This window comes from Cuculus canorus, chromosome 18, assembly GCF_017976375.1.
Source record: "Cuculus canorus isolate bCucCan1 chromosome 18, bCucCan1.pri, whole genome shotgun sequence".
Taxonomy (NCBI): Eukaryota; Metazoa; Chordata; class Aves; order Cuculiformes; family Cuculidae; genus Cuculus; species Cuculus canorus.
Window position 1 is genome coordinate 3447611 of NC_071418.1, and position 15223 is coordinate 3462833.

General features: G+C 44.1%; 2 protein-coding genes across 6 annotated transcripts in view; one reads left to right on the top strand and one right to left on the bottom strand.

Annotated features, from left to right (window-relative positions):
• RHBDL3 (rhomboid like 3) overlaps positions 1-3127 on the top strand; it is a 55618-nt gene extending 52491 nt beyond the window's left edge. For all 5 annotated transcript variants that reach the window (XM_054083652.1, XM_054083653.1, XM_054083655.1 and 2 more), the window contains one exon: positions 357-3127. In XM_054083652.1, the coding sequence (XP_053939627.1) occupies positions 357-628 (272 nt within the window). In that variant the 3' untranslated portion in view covers positions 629-3127. The remainder of the gene's footprint in view (positions 1-356) is intronic.
• A 5319-nt stretch (positions 3128-8446) lies between these two features.
• C18H17orf75 (chromosome 18 C17orf75 homolog) lies at positions 8447-14715 on the bottom strand. The gene is made up of 10 exons (XM_054083713.1): positions 14568-14715; positions 14360-14422; positions 13305-13430; positions 12760-12900; positions 12506-12563; positions 11731-11850; positions 10904-10968; positions 10649-10785; positions 9985-10088; positions 8447-9876 (listed from the first exon to the last, which is right to left on the bottom strand). Exons 1-10 carry the CDS (start codon positions 14687-14689, stop codon positions 9667-9669), a joined length of 1146 nt encoding a protein of 381 aa, XP_053939688.1. The 5' UTR covers positions 14690-14715; the 3' UTR covers positions 8447-9666.
• Positions 14716-15223: the final 508 nt, after the last annotated feature.

Here is a 15223-nt window from a genome sequence, read left to right on the forward strand (position 1 = left end):
TATATTCCAGCCATGCCCTAGGGTGGCATGGTGAGGGAAAGCAGGCCGTGTATTCATCACAGATGATTGTCTTTGTACACTAACTTTTTTTTTATGTTTCTGGTATAAATTTTGGAAGGTGACTATTGCCCCGCCTGTGTCTGCTCCCACAACCCAGATGAGTTACCAGCTGCTGGGGAGATCCCACGCCTCTGCACCACAGCTCTCACTTAGCCACAGCTTCCCAGCCTCCCTGTGCTGGCCACACAAGGCAGTTTCTCCCACTCCATCTCTTCAGGGATGTAGCACTGCCTGCAAGACGAACTTCAAACACGATAGACCTAAACAATTAATTTCTTTTTCCTCCTTTCTTCTAGTGAGCTTCGAATTTGGAAGAGCTGTGTGGCTGCGATTCCACCCCTCCGCTTACCCACCGTGCCCACACCCCAGCTTCGTGGCTCACCTGGGAGGGGTAATAGTTGGAATCACCCTTGGTGTCATTATCCTGAGGAACTATGAGCAGAGACTCCAAGATCAGACTTTATGGTGGATCTTCCTCTCTATTTATGTTATTTTTGTCTTGTTTGCCATCTTCTGGAACATTTTTGCCTACAGCCTGTTGGATCTAAAGCTACCTCCTCCTCCTTGAAAGCGTGGGACAGAAAACTCGAGAGTGGAAGTCATCTGTCAGCTGTGTTAAATGAATGAAGATGGAGGATCTATTTTTATATTTAACTTAAGGGAGGATGATTCTTTTGAACACAAGTGTGTGCTGGAGGAAGTGCTTAAAGATCTCATGGAAGAACGGGCCGATCAGTTTGTTCACAAATATAGCAGGTACTGTAATACTGGTTGGCCCAGACCCTGTGATTTCTCCACTGCCAAGACTCCCGTTGGGCAACTTCTCCCTGCGCACTTATCACTTGGTTTGTCAGCACACATCGGTATTTTGTACGAGATATTCGTGTTTTCCAGGTCGGTGCTGGAACTATGGCCAGTTGTTGAACGAATCTCCTCAATGTTACTGAACACTGAAAGGGAAAAGAGCAGACAATTACTAATTAGAGACTCGCGTGGTACTTACAGGGCAGCTTGGGTTTGGTTTCTACGGACCTCTGACTGTTCAGCCAAACCAGTGCCACTGTCTAATTACTTGAATGGTTCCTAAGATATTTTAGCCTATGGTGAAACCTGTCTTACGCACCTTTCAAAGGAATCGGCAGAATTTGATCACCCAAAGTGATGGAGACTGGTCTTCAACTACAGGTCAAATGAAATTGCACTATAAACCTTGAGATCTCATAGAGTGTTGTTGACACCCAGTCAGAGGGGACTTTTACTGTGCATGCTTCACCTGATTTTAATGATTTTTTTTTCTCCCCTAGCCTGTTTCTTTTTTGAGGGAGGGAGAAGAGGAGTGCAAATGTATCCAATTGTGTGTTTATCAGCTGACAATCAGGTGCTGTTTTCTTCGCATTTTATTTCTGGCCACGTTGATCTAACACCTGGCTTGCGGTGGGCTCCGAGCAAGGATCTCAACTCTCCCAGCAGGTTCTCTACTCGAAAAATGAGACCAGGATCACCTACAGCAGTGCAGGGTGGGACCTACCTAGTCTTTACAGCCATACAGTCCACCTGGGGCCAAATCTGCCCACTGAAGTCAGTGGCATTAAATCAGGTTGTAGCGCTGGTTTCCCACTGAAGGGAAGGGGTGTTACAGTGATCAATGTGAAAGAGAAAACTGGTTTTGAAGTGACTGCTAAATTTTGAGGATGCCTCTTGCTGAGGCAATGGACGTTCAGGAGCTCCGAGCAACCAGTAGTTGCACTGATGCCTTTTTCTTTAACACTGGTCAACCCCAGGTTTTAGCAAGCTGTAGCTGGTCTGTAGCACAGGCTGTACAGATGCTGCACGGACCTGGGGACCAAACCAGAGCATCTGTAACACAAACAGTGCTTATCGGTACACTTCTCTCTAAGGTGTTGATGTTATTTCACTTCTCACTTTTGAGAGCTGCCAAAATACAGGCCAGGAATGTAGATGCCCTCCTTTTCTCTCCCCTTTATCCACCTAGTTTGACTGCCAGGATAAAGCAGCCACAGGAGTCTCTAGGCTAGCTCCTTTCTTCCTTTTTTGCTATAATATTTCTGTACTGGTGCCCAGGCAGCAGCAACCAGAGCCTCCCACAGTGCATCGCACAGGCGCTGTAGCAGTTTGCTCTGTAGCAAAACATCTGTGTTGTGGGCTGTATTCTCTCAGCTGTGTAACCAGTGCTGCCAGGTGATACCACAAACTGGTAGGAGTCTGTCTTTCTAGAGGGGCCACTCACAAGTGCTCATCAGCTGCCCCCTTCTTTGCTTCTTAGGGAAAATCCCTCTGGAAGGGTGAAGTTCTGCTCCCGTAGTACACTCTTGTCAAACTTCTTTTGCCTCAAGGGAAGGGATGGAGAGAAAATCAGTGTTTCTACAGTTTGGAATAAGCCTTACCTGCGAAAGAAACATTTTTTGCCACCTTCCTGCCCAGGAATCGAATGTCTGAGAGCAACTGCACCTTCGTTGTTCTGCATGGCTGAGACTTTGCCCGTGGGCTTTCAGATTGAAGAAGTAGAGGAAGGCAAAAGAGTCGGAGCTCTGTTCAGTTTGGAGAAGGGGATTGCTGGTCCATGCCGTTTTATTTATCTCTGCAATTTGCATTCAGGTCAAAGCAGTCACGAGAGTTTGCGTGCGTTGTTTCGTGTCAGGAGCTGCCCGGTGAGGTTTGTAGTGATGGAGATCATCTGGGGAGCAGCGGGAGAGCAGAGAGCTGAGAGAATACTGACAGGAGCACGGTTAATGCACAAGGAGGACCTATGGCTAAGCCTTTCTCGTTACAGATGCCTTTCAATCAGAGGTGAGCAGAAACAGGAGTTCCTCTGGGCGTTTTAGGAAAACCTTGGAAGGTTTGGTAGAAAAATTCAATCACAACAAACCCCAGATTACTTTGCCTGTAATTTAAGAGTACAGTATGCACCAATTCACTTTTATTTTTGGGTTATTTATGCGCCTGCTTGTGATGTGCTCTGGGGCAAAGCAGGAAGATATAAGTTCAAGGGCCGCACGCTTCTTCATCAGCCTCATCCTGGCCAATGTAGCTTTGCCTCTGCTGAGGAGCAGAACAAAGTACTACAGGCACCCTTCTTTGATCCTTTAACCGTAGACGAACACAGTTTACATGAACTGGTTGAAAAGAGCTCGGAGGTTGAGTTTATGACTAGTTCTTTTAAACTGTTGCTCGTCTTTAACTTCCCCTCTGTGTCCCCATGCCCTGTCTGAGCAAATCTACAGGCAACCCTGGGGATGAAAAAGGCCAGACTTTGAGACAGTGCAGAGGAAGAAACAAACCCCTCTCATCTTCGTGCTCTTCACAGCTGAAATCTCTCCCCACACGTAGAGCAGATCGTACACAGAGCCTGTTGTTTGCTAAGAATCCATCAGATCATGGAGTCAGGAGCAGCACAAAGTGCTTAAGCATTACAATGATTTTTTTATTATTATTATTATTATTACTGGAGTTATGCTGCGAAAACTTCTGGTTTTAGAGTGTCAGGAAACCTACTTATGTCGTTTTCCAACGCATCCAGGTGTGCCACAGTGCTGCAGCACCAGGGAGCTAATAGCAAACAGCTTTTCTTTTACCTCCAGATGTCCTTGAAGCTGCTGGTTTATGTTAGAGATGAAATATTCTCCATCCTGCTCGTTTTTGATTCCAGCTTGTCACAGTCAGCAATGTGTTCCTGAGGCAGCCGTCTGCTGAGGGACTGGTTCTGCTGATTGTTTTGGTTTTATTTCAGCTGCTGCCAGGATTCTACATCAGTCGGCTAAAATGTGAATCTTTTGAACCTTACGGATGTGTTAGAGCAAAAGGCAAAGACTGTTACCAGCGTACAGATTCCAGCAGTGCATGTTAGAGGAAGGTATTTTACGTTTATGTCCTTGAGTGAAGGCGCAACACCTGGAAAAAAAAAGCTGTTTCTGTGCTGGATTTCCCGTTCAGCAAGTACACTGAGGCACTAATCCCGACTGGATGTAGGGAGTAGTAATGCAGACTGGGAGAGTCTGGGGTGCTGCTTGTAAAGCTTCTTCAGGGATATGTGCCAGCAGCGTGGCCACAGCACCAGCGGCGTCTGGCTCCGTGTCTCTTGCTGATCCCTCATCCCAGGGAAGAGACTGGAGAAGTGGCTCAGACAGCCCTGGGGAGGAAGGAGAAGAACCAGGCAGATCAAAGCCCACGAGGCTTGCAGATCACACCTTTAGTTCCTAGATGCTTGGAGGCAGGTAGAGATTAATTTTGCACGCGTCAGTAATATTGGAAGGAGGAGGGGGAGGTTTGGAATGGAGTGATGGGAGAGGAGAAATCAGAAAAAAAATTGTGAATGAAGTGTAGAGGAGTTGTAAAAACACTGATGAATTTGCTTCTGCTGAGTTCTTAAGACAACATCTCGTGTCACTTATTCTTCATGAAGAATCTTAGCCCTTAGGTGGGGTATCGTGATTCTTCGCTACTCGCCCCACTCGCAGTAGGAAGTATTTTATCAGTGGGGAAGGGCAGAGAAGTTATTGTTGTCCGAGGTTGCTGGAATAGAAATAAAGCTCAGGGATTCTTTATCCCAAGGCCTTGCTCCTTCTTATGGATGGTACTGTCCGTATGTTTTAAATCAGATTAGATAATTTCCATTTACATTGGGGCATGAAGAGGGGAACCTGATACACCAGGAGCTGCCACCAAAATAACAGTGACCTGTTGTCCTCACAAGACACCTGCTGGTTTGTGCCAATATTTAGTCTCACAGGATCGTGGGTAGGACTTTCACAAATACTGCAGTGAGTAAAGAGCTCAAACTCTATCTGTTTGCACAGATTTCCAGCTCAGCTCAAATGCTTTGGAAACCCCATCTCCACTGGCTTTACCCAAGGTGGAACTGGAGAACATGGGTGCAGTTCAACACCAGCAACCTCTGGAGGCAAACTGGGATCTAGAGAAGAAAAGCCGGCACCTCTGGGCTTTCAGCCTCTTTGAGTATTGCTGCTGTTCCGTTTCTTTTACAGTAGCAGCTGCTCTACAGAACTCTGCGGTATGACTCAAAAAGTCCTTTTTCAGGCACTGATGCTGGGAGCTGCCTGGAAAGGAAAGCAGTGCGTTTTGCAGCTCTGTAGAGAATCACGCGTAAGGCAGAACCCAAGCTTCTGGAAAGGTAAATGTATTTCTAATATCGCCATTAATCGTTGGCTTTTAATTGGAAAAAGCTTTCTAATGAGGTATTTCTGAAATGCTGTAGTAGCACAGAAAAATTACATTTCAGGGTACTTTATAACACAGAGCACAAAATATTCCCTAGGCCTGATTTAAAAAAAACACCTTCATTTCCAGTAAGTTAAATAGATCCCTTTGTCATTGTCTTCTGACTCCCCCACAGTGTCTGTTTAGTTTGCAAATAAAGTCAGGTTTATGCAGCTTTTCTTTTGCTTACGCTGCTAATGCCAACAGCACATCCGTGTGTTAAACACAAAGCACTAAACAATGTAATTTTCTGCCTTAAAATACTGAACAAATGATACTTTCCCGTTAAGGGCTAAGGAAAACAAAATGATATTTGCAAGGTAAGACGCTATGGTATGTTTCCAAATATTTTTGTATTGTGTACATTCTGTATATTTTTGTTGTAATGATATTATTTGAGCTCAGAATCCATTAAATTTTTTTTTTTTGTTGATGGGTTTTTTTGGTTTCCTGGGGTTTTCGATGTGTTTTCTTTTTAATAAAATCGAGCTGGTTTACATCATACGCCAGAAAAAAAAACAACCAAGAAAAACATTTCAAAGAGTTTTGTGTGTTTGTCTACAGTTAATGCAGTATTTAACAAAAGAGCAGTTTGTTTTGAGCTCTGCAGTGTAATCTTTTAATAATGACATTGATAATTCATTTTTATGTCTCTTTAAAAGTGTATGTCTTAAAGAGAAAGCAGTGGTTCACTTCCCCTTTATTTCTCCATGAGGATAACGAGGATGCAGAACCATCTCGGGACTTGGGTTGGAATTCAGGTCTTGTCCCACCATGTGACATCTGATACTTCGGTGCCATAGGGACCTCAGAGCTGCGAGGAAGCTGATGACCGAGTATGTCAGACTGCTTAAAATTTTTTATTGAGGTGGAAGGTTGTTGCCTTCTAACATCTTTTCTCTACTGAAAGTCTTAAAATCTCAGAGCCAACACATCTTGGTCTCTAGAATCGATAGGTGGAACTTCTCCAGGAAGCTCTGCAGCAAACCTCCAAGGGACTGAGGTATTCTGTGAGAACTGAAGTAACAACTCTTTGCCCAGAGTGGACAGGGAGGCTTATTTTGGAAAATATTTTGTGTTTTTGTTGGGGAAACATTGGGTTAAAGTGTGTCTTAAAGAAATGCAGGTGTAACTAGCAGCCGTTCCCATCAGATTTGATAGTGCTGAAGCGCTCACTGCTACCATACCTAGGACTCGGCTCTTGCTGTTCTATTTCTGCGCTTGACTGAGCTTTTGGGACACTGCAAGTTTTTTATTCATTAGTTGAGGGCTTTCAGCAAGCTGGAAAGGTGGGTTTTGTCTGGTTTTGTCGGTTAATAAGGCAAGTGTTATTGTCTGCTCGCACCAGATGCTTTTCTTGCTGGCTACAATAATTTTAGGAAGGCAAACTGAAGGACAGGAACATTGCCAATTCCAGCTTGTCTGTCGCAGAGAAGGAGCCAAAACCTGGCAGCCGTGGTACTCAGCCTTGATCACACGCGCTCATCAAACTCATTATAGTTTTACTTCCATAGCTCCTCTCATATTCTCTATAGTACACATTGCTCATAAGTGTTAGAGAGAGCAAACTACTTGGTTTCTATGCCTTTTAAGGGCAAAGAGGGGGGAAACCCCAAAACCCCAACCAGACCCCAATCTTTCAAACAAGAGATCTGTAGCAGCTGAATCTAAATCCACATTCTTAGCATAAGCCTGGAGGATTTGGAGTTTGGGTCTTCGGGGGGGGTGGGAGGAGGTGTTTGTTTGTTTGTTTGTTGTTTTGGTTTGTTGTTTTTCTTTTATTCCCAAAGGGTTTTTAATAAGACCTTTAAAACTACAGCAAAAATCTTCCATGTTTGCAAATTAAATGCATGTCTCAGCATCTTCTGACCTTTAGTGTGCTTCATCCTGAGCTTTGAATAGCTGATGGCTAAAGGAAGTTGTAATACTCTCTGGGTATTCATGCAGCTAAACCAGCTGGTCCTGCATTATTTATTACGCTTTTGTTTAATTCACTTTTGGTTTTTAAAATATAATTGATAATGGGAAGATGCCAGTGAAACCTGCAAATTCATTCTATGGGTATGTCCTTGTTGACCATCTTGAGTTTAGAAAGTAGCTGGCAAAGTCACTGCAAAGCTGGCAGAAACGAGATGATGTTGAAACAAAGGCTGCAGAAAGCAAGGAGTTGTTTTTCCATAATGCCAGCCACCTTCAGTGCTAGGAAAACTCAGGGGAAGGAACTTACAATAGGAGAAGGTGTGACTGAAGCTGCCCACGTGTAAGAGTAGAAATTCGGTGGGACTGATCCCAAGCAATGCATTACTGGAGGGAAGTCCCAACAAGACGAAGTTGTACAGTTGAAATTAAAAATATGTGGATTTTGAAGAGTGATTTATGATAATATGGCTGGCAAACAAAACAAAAACCTTATTTAAATGAGCACAAGACAGGATAACAGATAATTCCAGTTATGAGGGCCCTCGGGAAGTCTCTGGTCCAACCTCCTGCTCACAACAAGGTCAACAAAGAGGTAACGCAGGTTGTTCAGCATTTCAGCTAGTTTATTATTGAAAACTCCTAGGGATGAAGGCTGGACAAAGCGATTGGGGTTGCATCTCTAGAGAAGGTTATCATCCCCAGCGGCGCTGACCTACTCATTGTAAACGTGAAGGCCAGCACCGGGGCTCTGGCCCAACTATCCACCCAGCGGCACCATAAGGAACAGGACAGCAGCAACGTGATGGCTCCTTACGTTTGTACCAGATCACAGCTTACCTGTGCATCGCACTCACCGGCTTTTTCTGACCCCTCTGCCCTGCCCTGTCCCCTGATCAGACACACCACCAACCGCTCAGTGCTCCAACCTCATCAAGAATGCACAAGAGCAACAAAGGGCGACGTGTTTTATTGAGTGGTGCTGCTTTACCCACTCAGGAATAAAATATTCTGACGCAAAAATGTTGTTATTTCTCAGAGCCCCCACAAAAGACAGAATCAGGGGGTTGTTTTCTTTCAGACTACTTTTATTTTCACATGATGCGTCACCTCTGGTGTCAGTAGGACACTCAGACTCCTGCATGTTACACTAGCAGCTCCTCTGTGTTGTGTAAATAAAGGGTTTTAAACAGGAGACAAAGACACTCACTTGTGATTCAACACAGGCACCGTATGAAGGATTTGAATGTGGTTTATTGTAAACTCTGCTATAGCCTCAACACAGCGGTGTTACAGGAAAGCAGTCAACTTCTGTCACAATAAACAGTACTGGCAACTCAACAGCAGTGGCAAGACTTGCAGTTAAGAGTTTTCAGAAGAGCTGTTCGAAGGCCCCTTAGGCCCTTGGACACCTCCGATGCAAAAGAATGCAAAGGAGTTTTGCTTATGTCAGGTTTGCAGAAATAGTCTTCATCTACGTGGCCTCTCGTAGGCCTCCTGAGATTTGATTCCAGCCACAGCCAAAGATCTTCTTCAAGCGTGCTGCTGTGTAAATGTCCTGTGATGCAGTAAGAACTCATTGCTGAGATACAGTAATGAAATGGTTTAAAGTCGGAATTATTAACTTGGTTTACTTCAGAGAAAGTTCTTCAGAAACTGAATTTAGAGTTAATATTTAATCTGTAAAATTTTCAGGTTTAATTCACCAAAACTCAAACCCCACAATTATTAAGAGTTATGCAAAAAAAGGTCCCAAGAACACACAAAGAAGGTGTTGATCACAGCACAAACTAATGAAGAATAGGATTCATCAAACAACCTGGGAATTTAATGTGTCTGTCCAGCATAAGTATAAGCAGATTCCTAGAACTGTTTGGTCTTAACGCTATTCTGTTTCACACCCATTACCAAGATCTGGTACCAGAACAACCTGCCAATTTGAAAGCAGACTGCAGAAACTAGCTACTTGTTACTGATATTCTCTTCTACAAACACAAATGATGAATTAATTTACTATGCTTTATCCAGATGTTTGTGCTTCTTTATATATTAAAACAAAACTAACTGGATCTTTATAATTAAAAATTATCATTTTGAAGATATTTAAAATACTGAAACGCTTGCCAGGTAAGGGATTTGGGTTTTTTATCATGCAATGACTGTAAAACCCAAATGTCCCAATTTCTTCAGAAAAGGAGCAAGTCATTTGGGGAATCAGGTAAGCGCTGAAAACTATGCAGGAGTTTGTATGATCTGATTTTTGCACGTTAAAAACAGTTCACACTGCTTTCCCTAAAAAAAGAGAAAAGGCAAACAAAACTACACCTGAGTTTTGACTTAGGTAATACTTTTAAGTATAAATTAAAAATCCTGCAATAGCAAAACTAAGCTGCACAGAAGGAATTAATAATTTATACAATGCCCTCCAATGAGTACAGAATAATTAAGATCATTTTAAGCCACTGATGTTTCTCTCATGAATTCCTCGAGGACAGTCACTACGTTTCTGGCTTCTGGCATTTCTGCGTGTTCCACTTTAACGATCTTCAGAAGGACGTCTCCGCTTCCACAGTTCTTCAGAAACATGTAACACTTGAACAAGGCATAGTGGTTCATTTCGGCCTGGCGGATAAACCTCTTCAGGTTGTTTATGTCTTGTATAGCCTGGGAAAAGAGTAACAGAGCATTTGATTATCCTTTGATGCAAAGAGCATTTGCTCCCTCAGTAACCCCAATGTCTTCTCCAAGCCTTTAACATATATAAACGGGTACCTTCAATTTAAAGTTTTCCAAAATTTGCCTGAAGAGAAACGGATTTCCACCTTCGGCACCGTTCACAAAAGCCTGCATCCAGTCCTCACAGAACCTGTTGTTTCCTGTTAGGTGTTCAGGAACAAAAAGAAGAAGAGATGAGAAAAAGTAAATGAGCTCATTATAAATGTACCGCTCCATTTACCTGGTTTAATGGTTCTGACCTACCACTGGATAATGGTATGCTTGGGCCAGGAAATAAGTCTTAAGCAAAACAATACATGTGGAGAAGAAAAGCAAACATAGCTATGGCCATTTCAAGAATTTCTGTTCTGGTTGTTCAATCCCTTTTCACAATGTTTGTCAAAAAATACAAAACAGGGAAAAAAAGGTTTGCGACATCCTTGAAGCGTACAAGTCAGAGTTAGATGGTCTACAAATTAAATGCCTTGTGGATTTCTTTGTCAACCGTTTTCATAGCAGAGCTCCAGTATATCTGGTAAAACAAACTGCTCTGCTACCTCACAGGAAACCAGGTGTTGTAGTTTCCAGGTGGAATCCAAGCTTTCTGAGCACAAACTTATGAGCTTCTGAATATCTCCAATGACCTCTAATGTGCACAACTCTCAGCAGCTATAGGAGAAAAGCAGGTAACGTGAATAAATATTTGCAGCTGTAATCTCACCTGCATTATGCAGCTGAGGCTGAGGTCCACTGCAGTCTATAATCATTGTCTTGTGCTGTTCCTCAGTCATGGCAATGCACAAGGAGGTCATCGTACCTTCCTGAACAAGTCCTTGGAGGCTGGCAGCTGCCAGAAACCTAACACAAAAAGCTCATGTAAACTGCTTGCTTCTTTACAATTCCCGAACAGCAAGAATAGAGGGTGTCATCTGCAACAGCCTTCCTTGCTGTTTCATTGGTGTCAACGTATCTTTACCTGCTAATGTCTTTTTCTGTTCTTTCATCTGCATTTTTCACTTCCACAGGGGTGTAACTCAAAGCCTTAAAACAAGCAAAGAAAGAACAAAAAGGAAAAAAGCTAAATGCAACTTTGATATTACCTCTGTTGCTATATTGTAGTTACCAGCAATAAATACATAACGCGGTTCTTGGAAAAGCTGTTCTTTTCACAGAGAAAGAGTAGAAGCTAAGGGAATAATCAAGATCATAGTTCCTGCAGCTGGTTTTGCATTCAGAAGGAACATGGCAGTTATACTTTTGGCTATTCCATCCAATGCTTCCTTACACGCAGGGACTAGAGCTAGGACTAATTTCTTTTCTGTTTCCAGTGAATTACATGAGGCACACAGGTAATATAAAATCTCTTTTGGTTCAGAGGAATTATAGCAGCAAAGGCTTTCTCGTGCTGTTTCTAATTTCAACTTGGACACTACTACGTAATTGAAAATGTGTTAACTATGAAAACTCCTAAAAGAAATTGCTGTGTGCTTCCTTAGCAATAAAGCAGGAAAAAAGTACTTGTGCTGAACTCAAAATAAAAAGAACAAAAACCCACACCAAAGAAGAAAAAAGTTGTTCATCATTTACTCCTGTGTGGGAAAGCAAACGCAAGAAATGTTTTCATAGAATCATTAAGGTTGGAAAAGATCTCCAAGATGATCAAGTCCATCAGCCCAACACTACCATGCCTACTAAACCATGCCCCAAAGTGTCAAAACATGCTTTTTTAAAACACATTTAACATGTTGGAGCCACAAAAATTCCTTCCGAACCTTTTAGTTATCCAGATTGAAATACACTTACAGCGTGTAACAAAGAGGCGAGTTTCTCCTGGAAGAGCTGGACCACTCTCTGAATCGGGCACACGGCATTCTCAAACCAGCTTCTCAGGTAGGGGTTAACAGAGGTCTCCAAGAATTTTTGCTGTAACAAATTGAAATATTACAACTTTAACTACAAGTTAGATTTCAACACAAATAGAAGCTTATTGATTATCTGTTCAACCAAAGTTATCTGCATGTCAGAGACTTCTTAATTTCAAACCACACTAGACTAAAATAATGAGTTGGACATTTAAAATCACAATTCTGTGGAATATCAGCAATGAAGGGCTTCACATTTTAAGAAGCAGACAGAATTGTAATATTAGGGTAGATATAAAGACCGTGCAACAGCAGATGCGATGACACAGACTTAAAATGCAGAGCTTTTGTGACAAGACAGACACTAAAAATCCTTCCTTAACATTTAGAAGTGCCAAGAATCCAGGCAAACGTTTACAAATTTCTTATGGGCCACTACCTTTAATTAGTCACTCTTCTCTCTTAATCTAGCTAACTTTCAAGAGATTTATGACTGGCACAAAAAAGTTTGTCCTCCCCATTTTCCCTTTTGACTTGCATGGTCGGCAGCACTTCAGACATTCCCTGTCACTGCAGTGAATCAAGGAGATCTCTCACAGTGTTTCATATTAGTACTTAAACCACTTATTTTTGTCTCTAAATATGACTAAATATTCCAGATTATTTTAGTAATTAATTTTCACCACTTAAAAAAACCCCCAGAAGTTAGGCCTTACCTCCAAATCAAGGTTTATCTTCAGACTTTGAATGTATTTGTCCAGCTCAAGTCTGAAAGTATCTTCTTAAGGAAAATAAGATGCATCAGTTAAGACCTGCATTTTTTCTTTACAGCAGCCAGCTGCTACCAACAATTTCCATTACAGGAAGGTGTGCATAAACAGGCCGATTTCAAGTAGGAAACAAACCAAATAAAAACATAATTTTTACATCACTTCCCTCTCCACACAGATAAAGTTACAGGTAAGGATATAGTTCCAGACCTTTCTCCGAGCCACCTAAGAAACAAACCACATATTCTGGAGCATTGATGTCTGATTCCAGTGTTGCCGTTTCTAGAAGATTTTCATGTTGGAAACGACAGTAATAACAACCAACTTTACATTCGGGTATGCTGTGAAGAAAAAAAGGAATGATTTTGTTACAGATACAATAAACAAGTGCATGAAGCAGGCACAGGTGATTTCTGTAAAGAATTTTCACCCTGTATCACTGGTGGCTCCTATGGTAACACAAAGAGCTCTTTAAACTTCTTTTTTCTTCTCCGTGGTGCAGTCGTTTAAAAGAAAACAGTCATAAACCCATACAGTATTTTTTAAGCATTCAAACAGTAAACTATTTACTATAATAATTTTCTCAAAGCTACCTAGAAAAAGGGAAATGCGATTGCATAAAGCTGTTAGCAATAGACCGAGAACATGGAATCGAGACTAAACTTGAGTACAGCAGATGGTAAGATGTGCAATGCTGACGGTGTTTCCTACAGTTCATCACTTACAAATAATTTGTAAAATTTACCTCAGCTCCACTGACACCACGTTCCCCATTCTGTCAAACAGGGCTCCTTTATTAAGGCGCTTCGCGATAAAACTGCGCAACTCGGTCTCCGCTTCAGGAGGTAAATTAGTGTCCAGCAAGGTGAGGCTTTGAAAAAAAAAGAAATCATTAGCAAAAAAGCAAATGTTACTATTTTGTTCCTCTGAACAAGCACAGAACCACCTGCTTCTGGAAGGGGGACCACTGTGGTGTCTCTCTGGCTTACAGCTCACTTGCTCTGTGACTGGTGGCCCATCAAAAACCCATTCATGGATTGCCCATTAGATTAGAAGTCGGGAATTGTGGTGTCAGCTGATGCAAAACTCCTCACTGCCTCACTTTCTTGTTTCCCTCACTGTACTACAGAGCAACAACTCCATGGCAGAACTCCTGGAAAAAGCTAATGTCTGTTTAGAACTGCTTAATAGAGTTCAATCATCTACGTTAGGAACTAAGTTAATACCGAAATGTCAAGTAACTAATAGTTGTCAAAAGCGAAGAGTTCAAACTCAAAGATGATATTTTATGTTTAATACATTACCCCCCATCTGAGGAGAGGATGGGAGAGTTGGGGTTGTTCAGCCTGGAGAAAAGATGGCTCAGGGAAGGTGTTAGAGCAGCTTCCAGTGCTGAAAGGCTCCAGGAAAGCTAGGGAGGGGCTCTGGATCAGGGAGTGCAGGAACAGGACAAGCGGGAATGGTTTTTGGATGAAAGAGGGGAGATTGAGATGAGATCTTATGGAGGAATGTCCTCCTGTGAGGTTGCCCAGAGAGGCCGTGGCTGCTCCATCTCTGGAAGCGTTCAAGGCCAGGTTGGAACCTGATCCAGTGGGAAGTGTCCAGGGTTGGAATTGGATACTTCGAGGTCCCTTCCAACCCAAACCGTTCTATGAGTTCAGCTCTATAGTTGCGTCCACGCCGTAAATATTCCACCCAAAGCACCCAGGGGGCTCAGACGAAGGGATTTCTGCCTCCTCGCTCCCCTCACCCCGCACAGCCAGGGCTTGCAGCGGGTGTTGGGCGTATAACCGGCCTTACCTGAAGTCCTCGCTGGAAGGAGCCTCCGCCGCGCTGCCATCGCCGCCCGCTCCCCGCGGGGACCTGAAAAACCACCTGTGAGCACGAATCGTCCCTCGACACAGACCCCGCGGCAGGGAAAGGCCCGTTCGAGCAGGAGGGGGCGTTACGGGGGGGGGAACAATGGCAGCGGAGCAGCAGGAGCCGGAGAGACCGGGCGCCGCCTCACCTGCCGCCGCGGTACCCGTAGAGGCTGTGGTAGGAACTGCCGTGGCGCTCCGCCCGCCGCTCCTCACCCGCGCCCTCCTCGCCACTCTCCCGCTCCTCGCCTTCCGCCAGCGCGGGCAGCATGGCGACGGGGCGGGGCCAGTGAGGGGGCGTGGTCATAGCGGGGGCGTGGTCGGACCGGGGGCGTGGCCACATAAGGACGTTGTTCATGGAAGGATTGTGGTTATTGGAAGGGGGCGTGGTCATCGACTCGGCGTGATCGCATAGGGGCGTGGCAAAACGAAGGGGGCGTGGTCATAGAGATGACGTAATTTGTAGGGGAGTGGTCGGAGAAGGAGGCGTGGTGAGGAATGGATGGGTTTCTCGAAGGGGCGTGGTCATCGGCGGGATCGGAGGGGGCGTGGTCATCATATGGGATGTGGTCACCGAAGGGGACGTCGTTGCCGGGGGGGTCCGACTGGGAGTGGGCTGCAAGGGGCGGGGCAGCGGACGGGGCGTGGCACCGCGAGTGGGGTTCATCGTCATCGAAGGGGCGTGGTTCGGGAAGTGACTGTGTGTCGGTGGGGCGGGGCCTGCGAAGGGGCGGGGCCGATAAGTGGGCGTGTCATTCGAAGGGGCGTGGTCGTTAGGCGTGTTCATGGACGGAGAGGTGTTGTC

Coding starts and splice junctions, on each gene's coding strand:
- C18H17orf75 (XM_054083713.1), bottom strand. CDS start 14,689: ATGCTGCCCGCGCTGGCGGAAGGCGAGGAGCGGGAGAGTGGCGAGGAG. Junction 14,423..14,567: donor TACGGGTACCGCGGCGGCAG/GTGAGGCGGCGC, acceptor GTGGTTTTTCAG/GTCCCCGCGGGGAGCGGGCG. Junction 12,564..12,759: donor TCGGAGAAAGGTCTGGAACT/ATATCCTTACCT, acceptor TTAAGAAGATAC/TTTCAGACTTGAGCTGGACA.